At 44.4% G+C, this 14,950-nt stretch overlaps 2 protein-coding genes across 3 annotated transcripts in view; both read right to left on the bottom strand.

The window, feature by feature from the left end:
• The window catches only part of LOC136439804 (ATP-sensitive inward rectifier potassium channel 12-like), a 61,733-nt gene extending 57,974 nt beyond the window's left edge, over positions 1–3,759 (bottom strand). The window contains exons 1-2 of one of the 2 annotated variants that reach the window (XM_066435400.1): positions 3,595–3,759; positions 2,685–2,904 (exon numbers count right to left, since the gene is read on the bottom strand). The gene's annotated coding sequence lies outside the window, so the exon portion shown is untranslated. Of the gene's footprint in view, positions 1–2,684; positions 3,042–3,594 lie in introns of those variants that run through there. The other variant, XM_066435399.1, reaches the window with a different exon arrangement.
• Positions 3,760–6,690: 2,931 nt separating this feature from the next.
• LOC136440528 (uncharacterized) lies at positions 6,691–12,978 on the bottom strand (the record flags this gene model as incomplete). The annotated part of the gene is made up of 9 exons (XM_066436577.1): positions 12,288–12,978; positions 11,665–12,122; positions 11,004–11,168; positions 9,697–9,858; positions 9,340–9,465; positions 9,016–9,205; positions 8,750–8,930; positions 8,247–8,507; positions 6,691–7,985 (listed from the first exon to the last, which is right to left on the bottom strand). Coding segments are annotated over exons 1-9 (3,474 nt in total), but the record flags the coding sequence as incomplete, so codon positions are not given.
• Between the last annotated feature and the right edge of the window lie 1,972 nt (positions 12,979–14,950).

Genomic DNA, 14,950 nt, shown 5'->3' with positions numbered 1-14,950 from the left:
AGATGGAATGTGTTATCGCAAAGTTTTTGGAACGACGCCAAAGTGGCAAATCAGCTTCGCGTGAATTTTATTGCCAGTTTATGTGTGGGTAAGTCGACCTGTTCAATCTTTATTTCTCTTGTATAGGGCAATTTGCTAGAGGGGATTTGCGATATCTCTTCTCTGTAATACACTTCAGTAACAATATACAGTCCACTGATATCATCATGACTCTACAGTGGGATTTCAGACAGATGGGTATTATACCAGACGAATATCTCTCACACGTTTTACATTCGTTTTCAAAAGCCTCATATATATCTAGCTTACACGAGAACGGCATGAGTCATCGCTTTGATTTCATGTCGTTCTGTATGCGTCGTGGCCTAATTCTGACCACCTCAACCCACCTTGTCAAACTAACTTATCAATGTACACTGATGCGTTGTAATCATCTGAAGGTCTATAACAGTTGTGAGTCACAGTGGCAGTGAAAATCATACTAATGTTACAACACATAGCGCATATCAATGAGACTTCAACGAACGAGGGTCAGGGGTATGCGTTTTGTTTGCAGTAAGTCACAGTGTTTCATGAACAGTTCTGTTCGTCTCTCATCCTCTACGGGTATGTAGAAAATAAAGTTTACAGTGTTACTTTTGCCATTTTTAAAGGTCATCTTTTACCATTAAGATGATACATCAGATATCAGTTACGGCCTGAAGTTAAGTGTAGTGAAGATTGATGAAATTCAATTCTTTAATCAACTTCCTGACAGAATGATTGGTGAGGCCTGAATCTGCTCAGCAACTTGGGTCAGGTACGTCAACCATCTTTAGGATAAAACAGTATTCAGGGTGATAGCGGGTTTCAAATCTCACCAAACGCTACCCCAGGGTTTCGGATTGTGGATTCTAAACTCCAAAAAGATTGATGTTGCCTTTGTGTTTCACCTTCACGGAACTGATCTATTGACACGACTACACCGCTCTGTGTGGACCAAGACCTACCTTCCAGAAATGGCTGTCAAGTGCTAGTGTAAAATACTCCATTAGAACGCCTACGTGTGTTTTTATTGCCGTCCAATGTCACTGCCTGGCGCCCAGGGGAGGGTCCCCAAACAGAGAGTGATCAAGGGGTTGATCAAGATGAAGTACAGTTCACTCTTGGAAACGACGAGATAAAAGATGAGGGAACGCAACAAAGACGCCGACAAGGAAGCAACAAGAAAAGGTGCAGAAAGAAATACATATGTGTAGTGGAATGTTCTGGAGCTGGCCTACGTTAGTTTCGTGACTGGACATCCAGGTGCAGGGCCCTCACGTGCCTGGACTTCGTAAGTTGTACTGCGACTAAGAGAAATCGCTTGGAGTCCAATATACCCCTTAACGACAGGTTTGGACCTAAGCTATATAACGTATACCTGGCAAGGGACGTGACATTTTCACCCCCTGAATCCAATTTGTTCCAAGATTAGACTCGCTCAATTGTCCATATTGGGGATATTTCATTCCAATCTCGCGGTGACGAATTCTGAGTTTGTGTACGAACGAGGAGTGGTGAGTGTGTTTTCCAAGCAGATGTGAGGCGTCTGGCATCGTTTTTGTAAGTTCTATAAAAAATGGTACGTTTTTTATTGATTGTGCCAGGGAAATCGGGAAAATGCGTGCCGCCAAGAAAATGTAGCCTCCGACAGACCATTTTGTGGGTCGGGAAAATAGTTTGTTCAAAAAGATAGAATACTAGTTATTTGGCAGGGAGATATCCGACTTCGGGAGTTCAATTTGCCTCGCTCATAGCCAACCGGAGGGTCATGATGGAGACTACAGAAAATGTACGAATCAAAACTATCTGCCTTGAGATTGGCGCATCACAGAAATGGTTCAAGGCAGTTGAAAGCGGATAGAACTGGTCATGTCACACTTGGTCTCTACTTCTAGAACCACTTACAGGTAAGCACTATGTAGCCCCAGGGTGTTGTAAGATATGATAAACTTCATAGTTAACTACCCTTAAGAGAAAAGAGATTCATTAAAAGTGAACTATCCGGAGCTACGGACCAACGCGGGCCAATTATTGTTTTTCTTTACTGCCATTGTAGACTGTGTTGCTGCCAGAAATTGGATCGTTGAAAGTTTAATGACTATCACCCAAGGAAGGGGCCATGGCGTGACTCCCGTCAGGCTGGGGGTGCCGCACCAACAATGGATGACGTCGTCTGTATATGTCACGTCAAGTTTCATCATATCAACACATCGGAATCAATATTCATAATCAGTGGTGTATCGGATAATATATAAATATTGTATTTTTTCCCGACCAACATTCTCATAGCATGTCTTAATTGAATACGTCATATGTAAACATTTGGTGCACCCTTGTGCCTCGGTATGGCATTAGAAATACAAAATGGTCTTTTAAGCACCGCGTATATCCCTATGTGTACGTCGTAAGTAAGACATTTTGTCCAAGATATATCTTAATACTGCGTAGTTTTGCTTTCATCGGTGAGATAAAGGTCATCTTTGGTTTCTATGAATGTCTAGATTGTTACAGTGCAGAGTATATCTATGAGGGCGAATTGAGCTGACTGAAATTGTAAAGCTAGACGCAGCACACTGCGTGCCTGTTTTATATCATATCATGTATGAAAGCTTCAGGGTGAGGATGTCTGCCACACATTGTTTGAGGGATGTATGACTCACCTGGTGTGAAGGTAACATTAAAGCCTCCCCGCCAGGTTGCACAGGTACCCCCCTCGGGTGCTGTAGCCGCTCTCAGCTGTGCGTCTCAGGCTGCTCGCCACCCCCTCCTCCCAACTCCCACGCCGGGATGTCGTCACCTCCACCGCCTGCTGGTCGTTACTCATCGTTCTGGAGCTGGTGAGCGGGTCCGGCGGGAATTCTCCTACATGGTGCGGCCCTCCTGCAACACGGCAAACGTTTGGCCCTCCCAATAGCAGGATGCAGATCCCCTATTCCGAATGATTTCATGCATGGGAACACCCAACCTAATAACCATGTAATGGGGGAATACGCTAGGACAGATCTATATTAGAGTCGTTAGGGAATGTGCGCGATACGGGGTTTGACATTGGACGGAATATTGTGTGACCAATTAAGCCGGGAGACGCGGCAATGGTTGGTTAAAGGTGCAGTGGTGATGAACATATTGGATACGGACCACAGGTAGGTCAGTGTGTGAATAAAGGTCACGCTGCCGTGTGGAGAGTCGGTTGCATGATCATGTAGGTTACCATGGCGACGTGATAAACTACCGAAGACAGCTGGAGGAAACTTGGTAACTTCCTCACGTATTGTGACGTAAGATGTCATACGATCCTGCCAAGCCATGTAATGGCAATAAATGTGTTAAACTAAGGCTGTACTGGCATATGTGATATACTGTATACATGATGGAACTACAAGAGAAAGCAAGGTCAAAATGTGAATATACAGACATTTGATCAGATTCCTCGGCAACTTTAAGGATATAATTGCATTAGGACATGTAACGAGCTAGATGAAATATAGATAAACGTCTGGTCAAGTAAATTACGGACGTGGAAGGGTGCCTGCGTGTCACGCGATTTACACGGTAACAAACATGTCTTACCTGTAGGTCCACACACACAACCGTTACGCAGTCTTCTAAAAACACCTGGCGGTACCGGAAGTGATGGCCTTGCCGTCGGTACGTTGACTCTGCGAGGGAAATTTATGCCGGCACTGCAGCGGCGCTCTGACCTGTATACATCACATCCCGGCGGGCCGAAGTCTCGGCTATCACTGCGTGAGCGGATTACTGGATAAGGCGGGTGCGAAGTTCTTATTGCCCGGGCGATAATGCGTTCTCCTCCTGGGACGTGCTTACTAGTGATATTCACGAGTATTCATTGTGCCTGGCTTTGTGGCGGGATATATGTACGTTCTCGTGTTATTTCCAAGAAATGTTGATAATACGTCATGACACGCCTACGCATTCCGGTCAGATGCGGATTGATTTGGGGAATCTAAAAATAGATCCAAAATCAATTCCAATTGGAACCAGATACGCCTTACTTTCCTGTAGTATTGACTGCGTAGGAAACTTTTTCAACACTATCATCTTAACTGCCGTAAACGTTAAGTGCCATATCAGGTGACTGATTCAGAATACCGTCTATTACTCTGCTCTCTTTCGGAAAAGTTGGAGATTGATTGAAATTCCATGCACTTCGCGGTTGACTGGTGCCCCAACACCCATGGGATTGGCACTGACCTTGAGTCTGGAGCCCAGGACAACTGGCCTATCAATTATGCTAATTAGATTAGTTTCATTTCCTTTCCCTGTGACATGTACGGACCAAATGTTGTGTGAAGAACATCGAATGATGAGTAACCAATCTCGACACTGTGACGTCCACGACACGATTTTCATTACACAGCGCGTGTACGTTTTAAATTGGAGTTAATAATTTCCGGCGTGATTTAATCAGCTCGATGGACGATAGGCTCGTTGTGCGTAGGATAAAGTACAACTTGTCCAACAATCCAATCATCTAAAGCCGACCGGTCAGCATGAAAACATGATTGCGGGATTTATTAGACAAGCCGCAATCATGGTGACGGTTATGAACCATGGGGAATTCCGATACACTAACTTTATCTATCTCGCAAACGACATTGGCAATAACTACAACATCGGCATTCAGTCACTATACGCTACGGATATTGTGAAAACACTGCTGACCGTAAGGAATTGTGTTCGAATGCTCTGGTACGTAATGCACTGCAGGCCCGTTGATTCAAACTATTTTCTGTTGACGACCGAGTATTCCACTGATCATATGGGGTGTTTGTCAGAGATACTTAATTTGTACGTGTCATACATATATATTCATCCAAAAAGAAAAAAAGAAAAAGTAGTTTCGGATGCAGTTTAGGAGATGGGTCGCATCTTTAACTACGTAAAAGCGGAGTTTATGAACACAACGCCATGGAGTGATGTTGTGCCAATCACCGTTTCAGCACCAAGGAGAGACCCTGTTACCTATCTGAATCACGTGGTGTGCCGTTTGGCAATCCATCCACAGTATCGGATAACGTACATTTGTTGTGCATGTTTGTATTGAATATACACGTTACGGTGTTGAATATGATGTTTACAGCATATTTTGCCATTTTCTAGGGTTCTTGTGTGTCGTTTGACAAGTCTTTGATGTTTACATTACATCTGTAGATCTGAGGAAGAGTCGGGCTGCTAAACAAGGATACAGTAGTTATGAGGAATTGACTCAATATCAGTAAATAATCTTACAATCCATTTATTGTACATAACCTTGTTCCCTATACCATACTTATAAGTTACGTTGACATATTTGTTATGTTGACACATGCTAACCTAAAGGTCAAGCATATACGTACATGTATATACATCAATGCATGCGAGTTTCTTACATTTAAAGACTACAGAAGCTAATGTTAAATGCGAAGAAAAAAGTTTGGTGCTGGTGGAAACCATAGATTACATGCATTTCATACTTTGCTCACTTTTGATGTCGTCCTCTATCTAGATTTGTACCGCCGGGACTTAGGTCTTCTGGGATAATTCTTGAATCTATCAATCAAATTGTCCATGACTAGGTGCAGCCTATTGATGCTTTCCTCCATACCAATTGCAGACAAGAATCCCCGCCACGGTCCACGGACTCGGCGCTGTACCCTGACATGAACCTGGTGTGCACCAGTCTCTGCCGATAGCTCCTGCTCTCGCTGCGAGGAAAAACAAAACCATATGCATGAAGGTTGAATGAAACGACGGTGCTCTTGTAGTAAACTACTATACCTGTTTTCATCTACTTCCAAAATGTACGTATGGAACATTCTATCGATATCCCTGAAAGACTACAATAGCTGGGTACTCAAAGTTAGAACAACTCTTCTTTAAAAGTCATGAATACCCTACCGTTATTAACTGGTAATGAGTGTTCTCTTGTAGTGCACATACATTTATGATCAGTTGAAAAATATTTTAAGGAGACATGTCACATTCATATATGACCTTTCGTATATAAGCCTTTTATTTCTCATATGCATCACAGGTAGCAATAGATATTGATTCAATAGAATGCATATGCCTTACCGTCTTCTCTCGTTTGTAGAAGTATTGGTCCCACAAATTCGGTGGTATTTCCATGCCCCATTCCCAGATTTCCTTGTGAGTGTCCGTGGTGCTTGCTAGCTGCCGAATGTCTCCTGTCTGTGCCAATAGGTGATACGCCATTAGCGCCTTGCCACGCAGATTCTCTCTGGTACTACGGGGTAGTGGTAGCGAACTGCCGTGAATAGCTACATGGGAAGTTTCCAGGAATTCGTAAGAACTCAAATGTTTCAGGAAACTGATGGAAAGTTCTCCCATAGCTCTCCCTTCTGCTAGGTACGGTTCCTTTGGTCGTTGGAACGGCTTGCGGCTTGCGGCTTCGCTTTCCGTTGGCATGCCCAAGTCTTTAAAGAAGCCTTGTTTGACGGCATAAGTCATGAAGAGGAAAAGTAGGTTTGTCTGGTTAATCTGAGAACGCTGTTCTCCCAAAACCATGTGCTTCTTTCCCCATTGCAACAGGAAGGAAACGAGGTGCATGGCAGTAGCGTACTGTCTAAGGTACATCAGAACGTGAGTTCGTCGACGGCCTTCACTGTATCCGCCAACTCGTGAAAGGATCACATCCGTAACGCCGGTAGTATATAACTGAGCCCCGTATTCTTCAGCTAAGTCTCTGGTGATTCTGTTGCAGACTGGCTGTTGAACTATGGGAGGAGTGTGTGTTGTTCTTTTCTTCAACATAGCCAGAACATCTGCCACCACCCATGGGAAGCTAAGACGATTAGGATTACCCGAGCTGTAGGAGGCGTGGTACCAGGCAGATGCTTTTGCCATGACCTTTTCAGGACAGTGGTCTAAGTCTATGTTTTCTTCACCCCCGAATGCATCAAAGAACTCCTGTCTGGTCTGTTTTCGAAGGTGGGCGATCCGATCCTTCGCGATTCTTTCTGCCTCATACCTCTCGTATCGGTCCTCCATGTGGTGGTGCATCCTGACGATACATCCTGAGACGGCCTCAGCCTCTGTTGCAATCCCATATTGACTCATCAGATCCTGCAGCTTCTCATTGTACTGGTCTCTTGCCCGGAGAGAAGACACAGCGTACTTTTTGTAGTCTTGGTGGACGAAAGCTGGGTCAATTTTGATTCTTTGATCCCTCGTGTCCTTGTCCTTGTGTAGGTGACTGCAAACCCGTTCAATCGCCAGACACTCCCGGTACATCTTGCCCTGGACTGCCTCTGACCGTCTCGTTGTCTTACCTTTCTTCTTTCCCATAAAGTCTGGATATTCCAAAGGTCTCTCCTTCTTTTCTAAAGAGGGGCATACCCCTGTCTTTGGAAAATCTACAGCATCGGAATGTTTTTCAGCTAGTCCAAGGCATCTGCTGGAAAAGATACCTTCCTTCTCGGTGTGCGCAAAAGCGAGATGCGCGTTTGCAATCTGGCCGAGTCTGTCATTTGCAATGTACTCAACAATGAAGTCTTCGATGTCGTGGGTTTTGACACTTGATAGCAGTTTCTTCGGCTGTGCTGTGAAGTCCATGGCCGTCTGATTGGGCTTCGGAAATATCAAACCTGGATACCAGGTGACGAAGTACTCGTCTCCGTCCAGGTCTCCTCCAGACATCTCGTTAGGATGCGGCCGCGGTCCTTTGGAGGGGAAGACGATGACGTCAACCATGTGATGCAGTTCGGGAACGTCGACTGCGCTGAGTTTCCGGACGTCTCCCGGGTGGAAGCACGGGTTCCGTGTCACAACTACCTCCCCTGTCAGCACTTTGGACTCGCCGCCCTTGCCCGTGATATCCTCCGTGTACTGGACAAAGACTTCTCCGTACTCAAGTGTGCCTGTCTCGTCCAGAACACCCAGCATGTTCCGTCCGAACTCGGTTGGGATTTCTATTCTCGCTCTTCGTCGTACTTCTCCTGTAAGAATAATAACGTTTGCGTGAATGTACAAAGAAAACCCCTTGTTCGTTGTGTGGAATAATGAAGGCGTCAATTCAAAGAAATTACTGTCTTTGACAAGTACTAGTAGCAGTATGTTACTGAATAAAACAGTCTCATATCAACAAGTTTTAACCGTGTACAGGATATCATTGCATGAAATAGTTGTGGCATCGCTGACTTGAAATGTCTGACTTGGAGTGGACACAGAAGAAGACCATGGAAGAAAGTATTCCGTACCGAGGAAACAGGTGAACATCTTTTGTAGCATTGCCCTGAAGAACGGTTCTGTGGTGACATGGAGTCCACAACGCGACAGTTTGCCCAAAGGCAGCCCAAGTGGTTGCGCCCTTCTCTTCAGAGATTTGAAGGCCACGTCTTCTCTCACGAGCATGTCGGAGAGATTCTGGAGCATCTCCTCTTGCAGCATCTGAAAGGTCTGGTCAGGAACGCCTAACGCTGATAGGATGGTGATCACTTGTCTGTTCAGGTACAGTCGAGCTGGAAGAGAAATTTGGTAACTGACCAAAAATAATTTTGAGTCCACTTGAACGACAAAAAGTGCATAGAGGTCGTAAACACAAACATAGCTGGGTGCAAGTACGGTAGATCCCTTGAACATGAATGAAATACATGTATATGTTTATGGTCATTGAATCTTTAAGGTAGCCTCCAATAAGTAGTTGCAATTTGGCAAAACCTGATTAATTCAACAAGGGTAAAATCCATGCTGTTTGAGTTACCTGGATGGCTGGTCATGCAGATCTCAATATTCTCGTCCGAGGACGTGAACTTGATCATGCTCGGCCGAACTTGCATTACATCTCGGCGAAGCTTTGGATCGACCGCCACCACACCCTTGACCCCTCCGTACCGGATCTGGTAGGCTGACGGCACTTCTGTCTTTTGTATCTCTCTACACACCTGGAGTGAAACGACGTCGCTTTACTTAGACATAAGACACATTGTGTTAGAGATATAAAAACACAAGTACAAACTTTAAGTGTACCTTCTTTGCCAGAGACTGTGATATCTTGCCAATGCCATCAGAGAAACAGTATACTTTGGAATTCACCGGATCGTTGCCATCTTCAATTTCAGGTATTTTGACCACCACCCTTGCAGACTTCTGGGCGATCACACTTGGCTCGGTGTTGGAGAAGCACTGGCCCATGCGTGCAAGCACGGTAGCAGGGCATCTGAACAAGACAGAAGAAACAAAATTGACGCTAGTTTTGTTATAGTTAATAGTTAAGGTCATGAATCGATTTTCCTCTTATCTGATTAGATTTTAAGATTCACGTAGGATAGTTCTAATTGGGAAAGAAATTACCCGATGTGAGAGAAGTCTCCCATTTCTCTTCTGATGGACTCGGCTGTGTTCGTCCCGTCGGAAGCGTAGAACCAGACGTTGTGCTCCCTGAGTTGGCTGTTAGACGCAGCTAGAAAGACGTAGTTCCTGCGAGGTAAAGACTTTTGATTTAAGAAGCATTGGGTGCACCTGGTTTCAAATGACACAGCAAATACAATGTAACAGATGGTCAATGTACACCCTTCCGTCTTCCGCCGGAAGAGAGAATCGGAAACAACAAGACATACCCTTTTAGCATTGTACGCTTGATTGTTTCTTTTAAGTCATACATAGTACTGCAGATTATTTTCTAAACTGATGAGGATTCTCTATCTGTACCTGTCTCCGACGTCCAGCCCGTTCTGAAGATAATGTTTGACACGTGTAAAGGTCGCCTCCTCCTCGCCTGGGATCAGCCGACCGACCGCCTGTAGCTTGACAAAGTCTTCGTCACGAATGGACACCCTCATGAAGTTGTCAGCACCGTACTTCCGTAAGATCCTATGTATAAACGTTAAATTAACAAACATGTACATCAGTGTGAGCCACCAGGTATTTAGTTACAACAAATGGAAGCAAAACAAGATTGGCAACATAAAAAGATGTTGCCATGGCGACGGTGGTCTCTGTTAACGTTTTCGTTTTTAACATGCAAATAAGGACCTCGCATAAGCGGCATAAATCATATCAGTCGATCACCTTCTCTACCAAAATAACACAAGTTGTCCAATGTATGAAAATCTTGTTTTCACAAAAAAGATATCGTACCATTTCCTCATAAATTATGTAAATGAGGCCCTCTATGCAAGATTTGTGTCTAATAGTGGCCACATTTACTTAACTTCCAAATGGTGCAAAAATTAAATCCCCATCATTTACCACTATGGATTTATAGTATTTTGTTATTGATTATGCAAATTAAGTATCAATTTGCATAGTTGATATCTATCGATATTTATATCTTTCTCAGTTGCATATGTCATGTGTTTGAGAGTCCTATAATAGAATGCAGCTGATCTATTAACTGTCCTCATTAATTATGCAATTGGTTTGCATAATTGGCATATGATTATGTAAATCATCACTTAAGCTATCTACACACCAAAAATTATGATGATCCGTCATCCCCTTCTTGCGTTATTCTTTCAAAGTTTGAGTCAAAATCAGCTCCTGCAGTTCAAAAAAAGCCGCTAGGGGGTCCAAATCTACAGGACATGTTTTCCTAACAAAGAGCTATCCACCACTTAAAAATCATGACTATAGCATGTTCAGAAGACGAGATTTGAAAAGTGAAAGTCCCCCTGCAGTACCATAGAAAGTCGCTAGGGGGCCCAAAATCCAATCATTACAAGGTCTCCCCCACAGACCTCCCCACCTACAAAATATGAAGACAATACATCCAGGCATTCTTGAGTTATCATCCCATGGACTTTTTAAATTCCTGTACAATTCCTAGAATTCTTGCAATCTGCACACAATATAGTAAAAATTTGGCTCGCCCCTGAGGCGTCGCCAAAAAAATGAATAAATCGTTGTAATACTGTACATAGACAACTTCGTCACATATCTGACACTTATCCAAAGGTAGGAATGACGGAACTGCTGGCATATTTGAGCTGAGCAGAGTTAACAAGATAATGTCTAACCTGTTATCCCGTACTATCTCCGGGTGCATGAACATCAGGCGGGTCGGTGTGAGGAAGACGCGGCGCACCATACGATGGGCAGTCGGGAACTGGGTCTGCTCTGCCTCCAGGATCGTGTCCTTCATGGCCAGTAGATTGCGTAGTGCAGTATCGATGTCCACAAATCTACAACAAGAGTTCGAAGATCTCACGGCTCCATGCAATATTGAAAGTTCCTCGTATGTCTTGTTTGATTTCAGTAAATTCAGTTCATAAAGTTTTGATTAACATCACTTTTTGTCACTCTACTGCATGTGAACGTGACTAGCAGATGGAAAATATATAACAGCGAAAATACAAACAGACAGACCAAAAACAATACCTTCCCGTGAAATAGTAGCCTCTTCCATTGAACCCATGATCTGGACTGTCATGTCTGCTTAATTAGTTCTACCGCCGCAAAACTAGACTTTCTGCCTCTCCTGAAATTCTGACCTTTGCGGTGACCCATCTTGCCACTCACTTCCTGCCTACTCATCACTTCCACTTCAAATAACTACGGACACGCATGAACACAAACATTAGGCACTACTGGGCGTATGTAGTTCACACCAAATTTGAATATTAACATATGGAAAAATATTTATCTTCAACAGTGTAGTCTAGCGATAAAGATGATCACCTGTTACTCTCCATAGTCAGTGTGAGCCGTCGAAGTATTTCGCAGACAAAAGTCGGACCAAGTCGTTCTTCGCATTCAAGTTTTGCAAGTTTTTGAAAGAAAAACCGGTTGACCTGGTCCGTCACACTGTACCCACGGGACAGAAATACGCGCAGTGCGTACTCAGACTCGAAGTGTGTCAGTGAAGGTGCCCGCGGCAGAGCTGAAGGTTCAATAACTTGCACAGACACATAGTGTGCTGTAAAGCCACAACTCTGGCACATGCGGCTGAGGACAGCATGGGGGGTGTCGGTTACGGTACCGTCATTATCAATGACCAACTGGAGACAAGACGAATATCCGAGATCTTGAGTTGTGCACCCTGCAAATGATGTTGTACGCCTCCAAACTGTCTTCGTGTTGACAGATTGGATCCTGTCAAGAAGAAAGCCGCTGTCTGGATTGGTAGCTCTGAATACCTAAAACAATTGTAGAACAAAAGGATTGGTTACACGTTATGTTTTGTATGGTTACGGCCCACAATGATTGAAAACCACGGAAGAACGGAATTATAAATGAGAAAGTTTATATATATATAACTTTTATAACTAGAATCTTGTAACAACGACATGACTCAACTCTACCTTTAGTGGATGCTTGAGGAAGAAGTACAGTTCTGTTTGCACATTGCTGTCGTCGACAAGGATGTAATCCTCCAAGTTGTCATAATCCACTTCGAACTTCTGAAGACCTTCGTCTTCGGATGGCTTGAAAAGAACCACGAGCTGTCTCCGGTCATGTTCAAAGGTCACCTGTCTCTCAAGGCACCTCAAGTCGTATTCAGACCCGGAGTCACGGTCTGACACGTCATAGTGGTTGACGAATGTGCTTCTCTCTTTAAAGGCACCCAGGGCAAATGTTTTCAGTGCAATATCAGGGTGAGTTGGAGTGTTTCTCTCGGTTTTGGAAAAAGCATCTGTGTTCTCCTCAGGAGTAAGCCATCCTTGCCCGAATATAGACCCCTTGCACCATTCTAATCGCAAAAAACAGAAGAATTCTTCTGCAGTGTCATATGTATTAGAGGTTCTTGGCTGTACCTCAAAGTTTATGCAAGGGACAGTGTCTTGGTTCCACGTCTGACGACTGCTTAACGTAGTAGATGACACAACCTGGGAGCATCTTCTCATGAAGCGGTCCACGCCCCGTCTTACATGGCTGTCTAACGACCGTTCCAATGAGACCGTCAAGGACAGGGGGAACGCTGGGGCGCTCATTGTCATTTATCTGGCATATACCGCACGGTACCTACGAATAATATGGCAGCTCGGTGGCACGCCGTTTAGTTGTCCCAGAACCCAAGATGTCCTGGGTTCAAATCCGGGGTCCCCTGATTTGTCCCGTTGACGTTGTGCTCTTGGTAAAGGCACTTTACACGACTTTTCTCACTTCACTCAGGTGTAAATAAATACCTAGCCGGTTAGGGCCGTCCCTCGGATTGGACGTTAAATGGAGGTCTCGTGTTTGAGGAGAGCCACACCTCGAACACGTTAAAGAACCCGCGCCACTTATCGAAAAGGGGGTCCTTCCCGGGTGTGAGTGGATCAAACCTTACAGTCTGGGCCGGGTTGACATCCTGAAAAAGCGATAGTCACCTGTTATGTCAATCCTTCCACACATGTTGTAAATCTGAATAAATAGATAAAAAATAACGAAAAACCAATGGTCACATCCATTGCATGGTAATGTTGGGACTATTGCTAAGTACCGGCAGTCACACCTACTTTGATATTCCTCATGAAACAAAGCAATAAGCCTTGCCATTACATAAGTTGGGTTATGAAACTTTCTAGATTACAACTGGGGTCTATTTTGAAGTTACCCATGCCCACCCCCCCCCCCCCCCCAAAAAAACTTGGGAGTTAACTAAATTTCACTTATCATAGCACATCATGCTTCATTTGTTGCTTGGGATGTGTGCGAAAAGTAGCAGCTGGTGGTTTCCAACAAGGGGAAGTGGATAAACACTTCACATTCAACGTAAGCAGCGTCAGGGGGATTCCCCCTCAGGTGATGTCATTTGCCCCGTTACCACGTACACATACCACGTACACAAGTGATCAAGTTAGCAAAAAATGCAACCATATAGCAGGCCAAACACTACCACAAAGACGGGTAAGACGTGTGCTGTGTCATTAGAGGCCTTACTGAACACAGAAAACATGACTGAACGAGATATAGCGGCATCAGGGAAGTACACACGGAAGCTAGTTCTAGAATCTTCGAGTACTACTCTTGGCTGACTCATGCTGGCTTCCTGAAAAATAAGAATTTCTATACTATAGCTCATCCATCAAACTGCCGATCAGTAGCTGAGCTATGGTTATGTAATTGTTTTTGTACGTATGCTTAAAGCTGACAGCTGAATGATATGCTGAATAGCCGACAGCAATTTCACAGTAGAGGAAGTTAATTCGCCCACACAAGGACGAAACCATTTACCCCTTTGCGCCCGCAGGTAAAGGGTGTTTTTCATGACTCACCTGTTGCGTTGTTCACCAAAATACACCTAGTCGTCCTGCTGACACAAGGGGAATGGAATCCGCTTGAATAATTCTCTTGTCTGACACCAACGCATAAACGCAAAGGACGGGATAAACTGTTAGTTTCACTGCCGCTTCGTCACTGTTCTACTCGGGGCTTACCTGGTCTATATTTAGACTGTTATGTTAAACAGACGGTATCAGGTAACGTGCGGCTGGGGGCAAAGGTCGAGCAAACATCGGTAGGTGAGACGCCTTGTAAGTTGTAATATTGCAATGCCTCCGACTGTAACGTTATGTTTTGTCCACGTAAACGTGCATCGCAACCCAATCAACGTCGGACGTAAACTATATGTTGTTTAGCTGCTCTGTTGTAGTTACGTGGAGTAACTCAGTAGAGCACCGGTCAAACCAGCCGACGCATCTAGACGTTTGCTAAAAATGAACGTGATGATGAATGGCGAAATAAACGAACGCTGTCGTCTGCGGACAACATTGACGTATTAATGTAACGTAACGCGAGGCAAATAGGAGCCGTGATCTAATCGTGAGAACACCGAGAGATGCCTTTTCGGTGTCCAGCAGTCCACCGGGACAAATTTGTGTCTTCGGGGCCCGGCCGGGGCTGCACCCTACGGGCACCGGTGCAAGTGTGACCGTAGCATTAGTAGGCACTGACATTGATAATTCTAGGTACGTTATTTTGCTCCAGCCACCACACCAATAACCTATCTATAATCTATCTATTGATTTATTTGTTCATCAAC

The sequence above is a fragment of the Branchiostoma lanceolatum genome, chromosome 8, assembly GCF_035083965.1.
Source record: "Branchiostoma lanceolatum isolate klBraLanc5 chromosome 8, klBraLanc5.hap2, whole genome shotgun sequence".
NCBI lineage: Eukaryota > Metazoa > Chordata > Leptocardii > Amphioxiformes > Branchiostomatidae > Branchiostoma > Branchiostoma lanceolatum.
The sequence above is the reverse complement of the archived record's forward strand: the minus strand, read 5'-3'. Positions and strand labels throughout refer to the sequence as shown.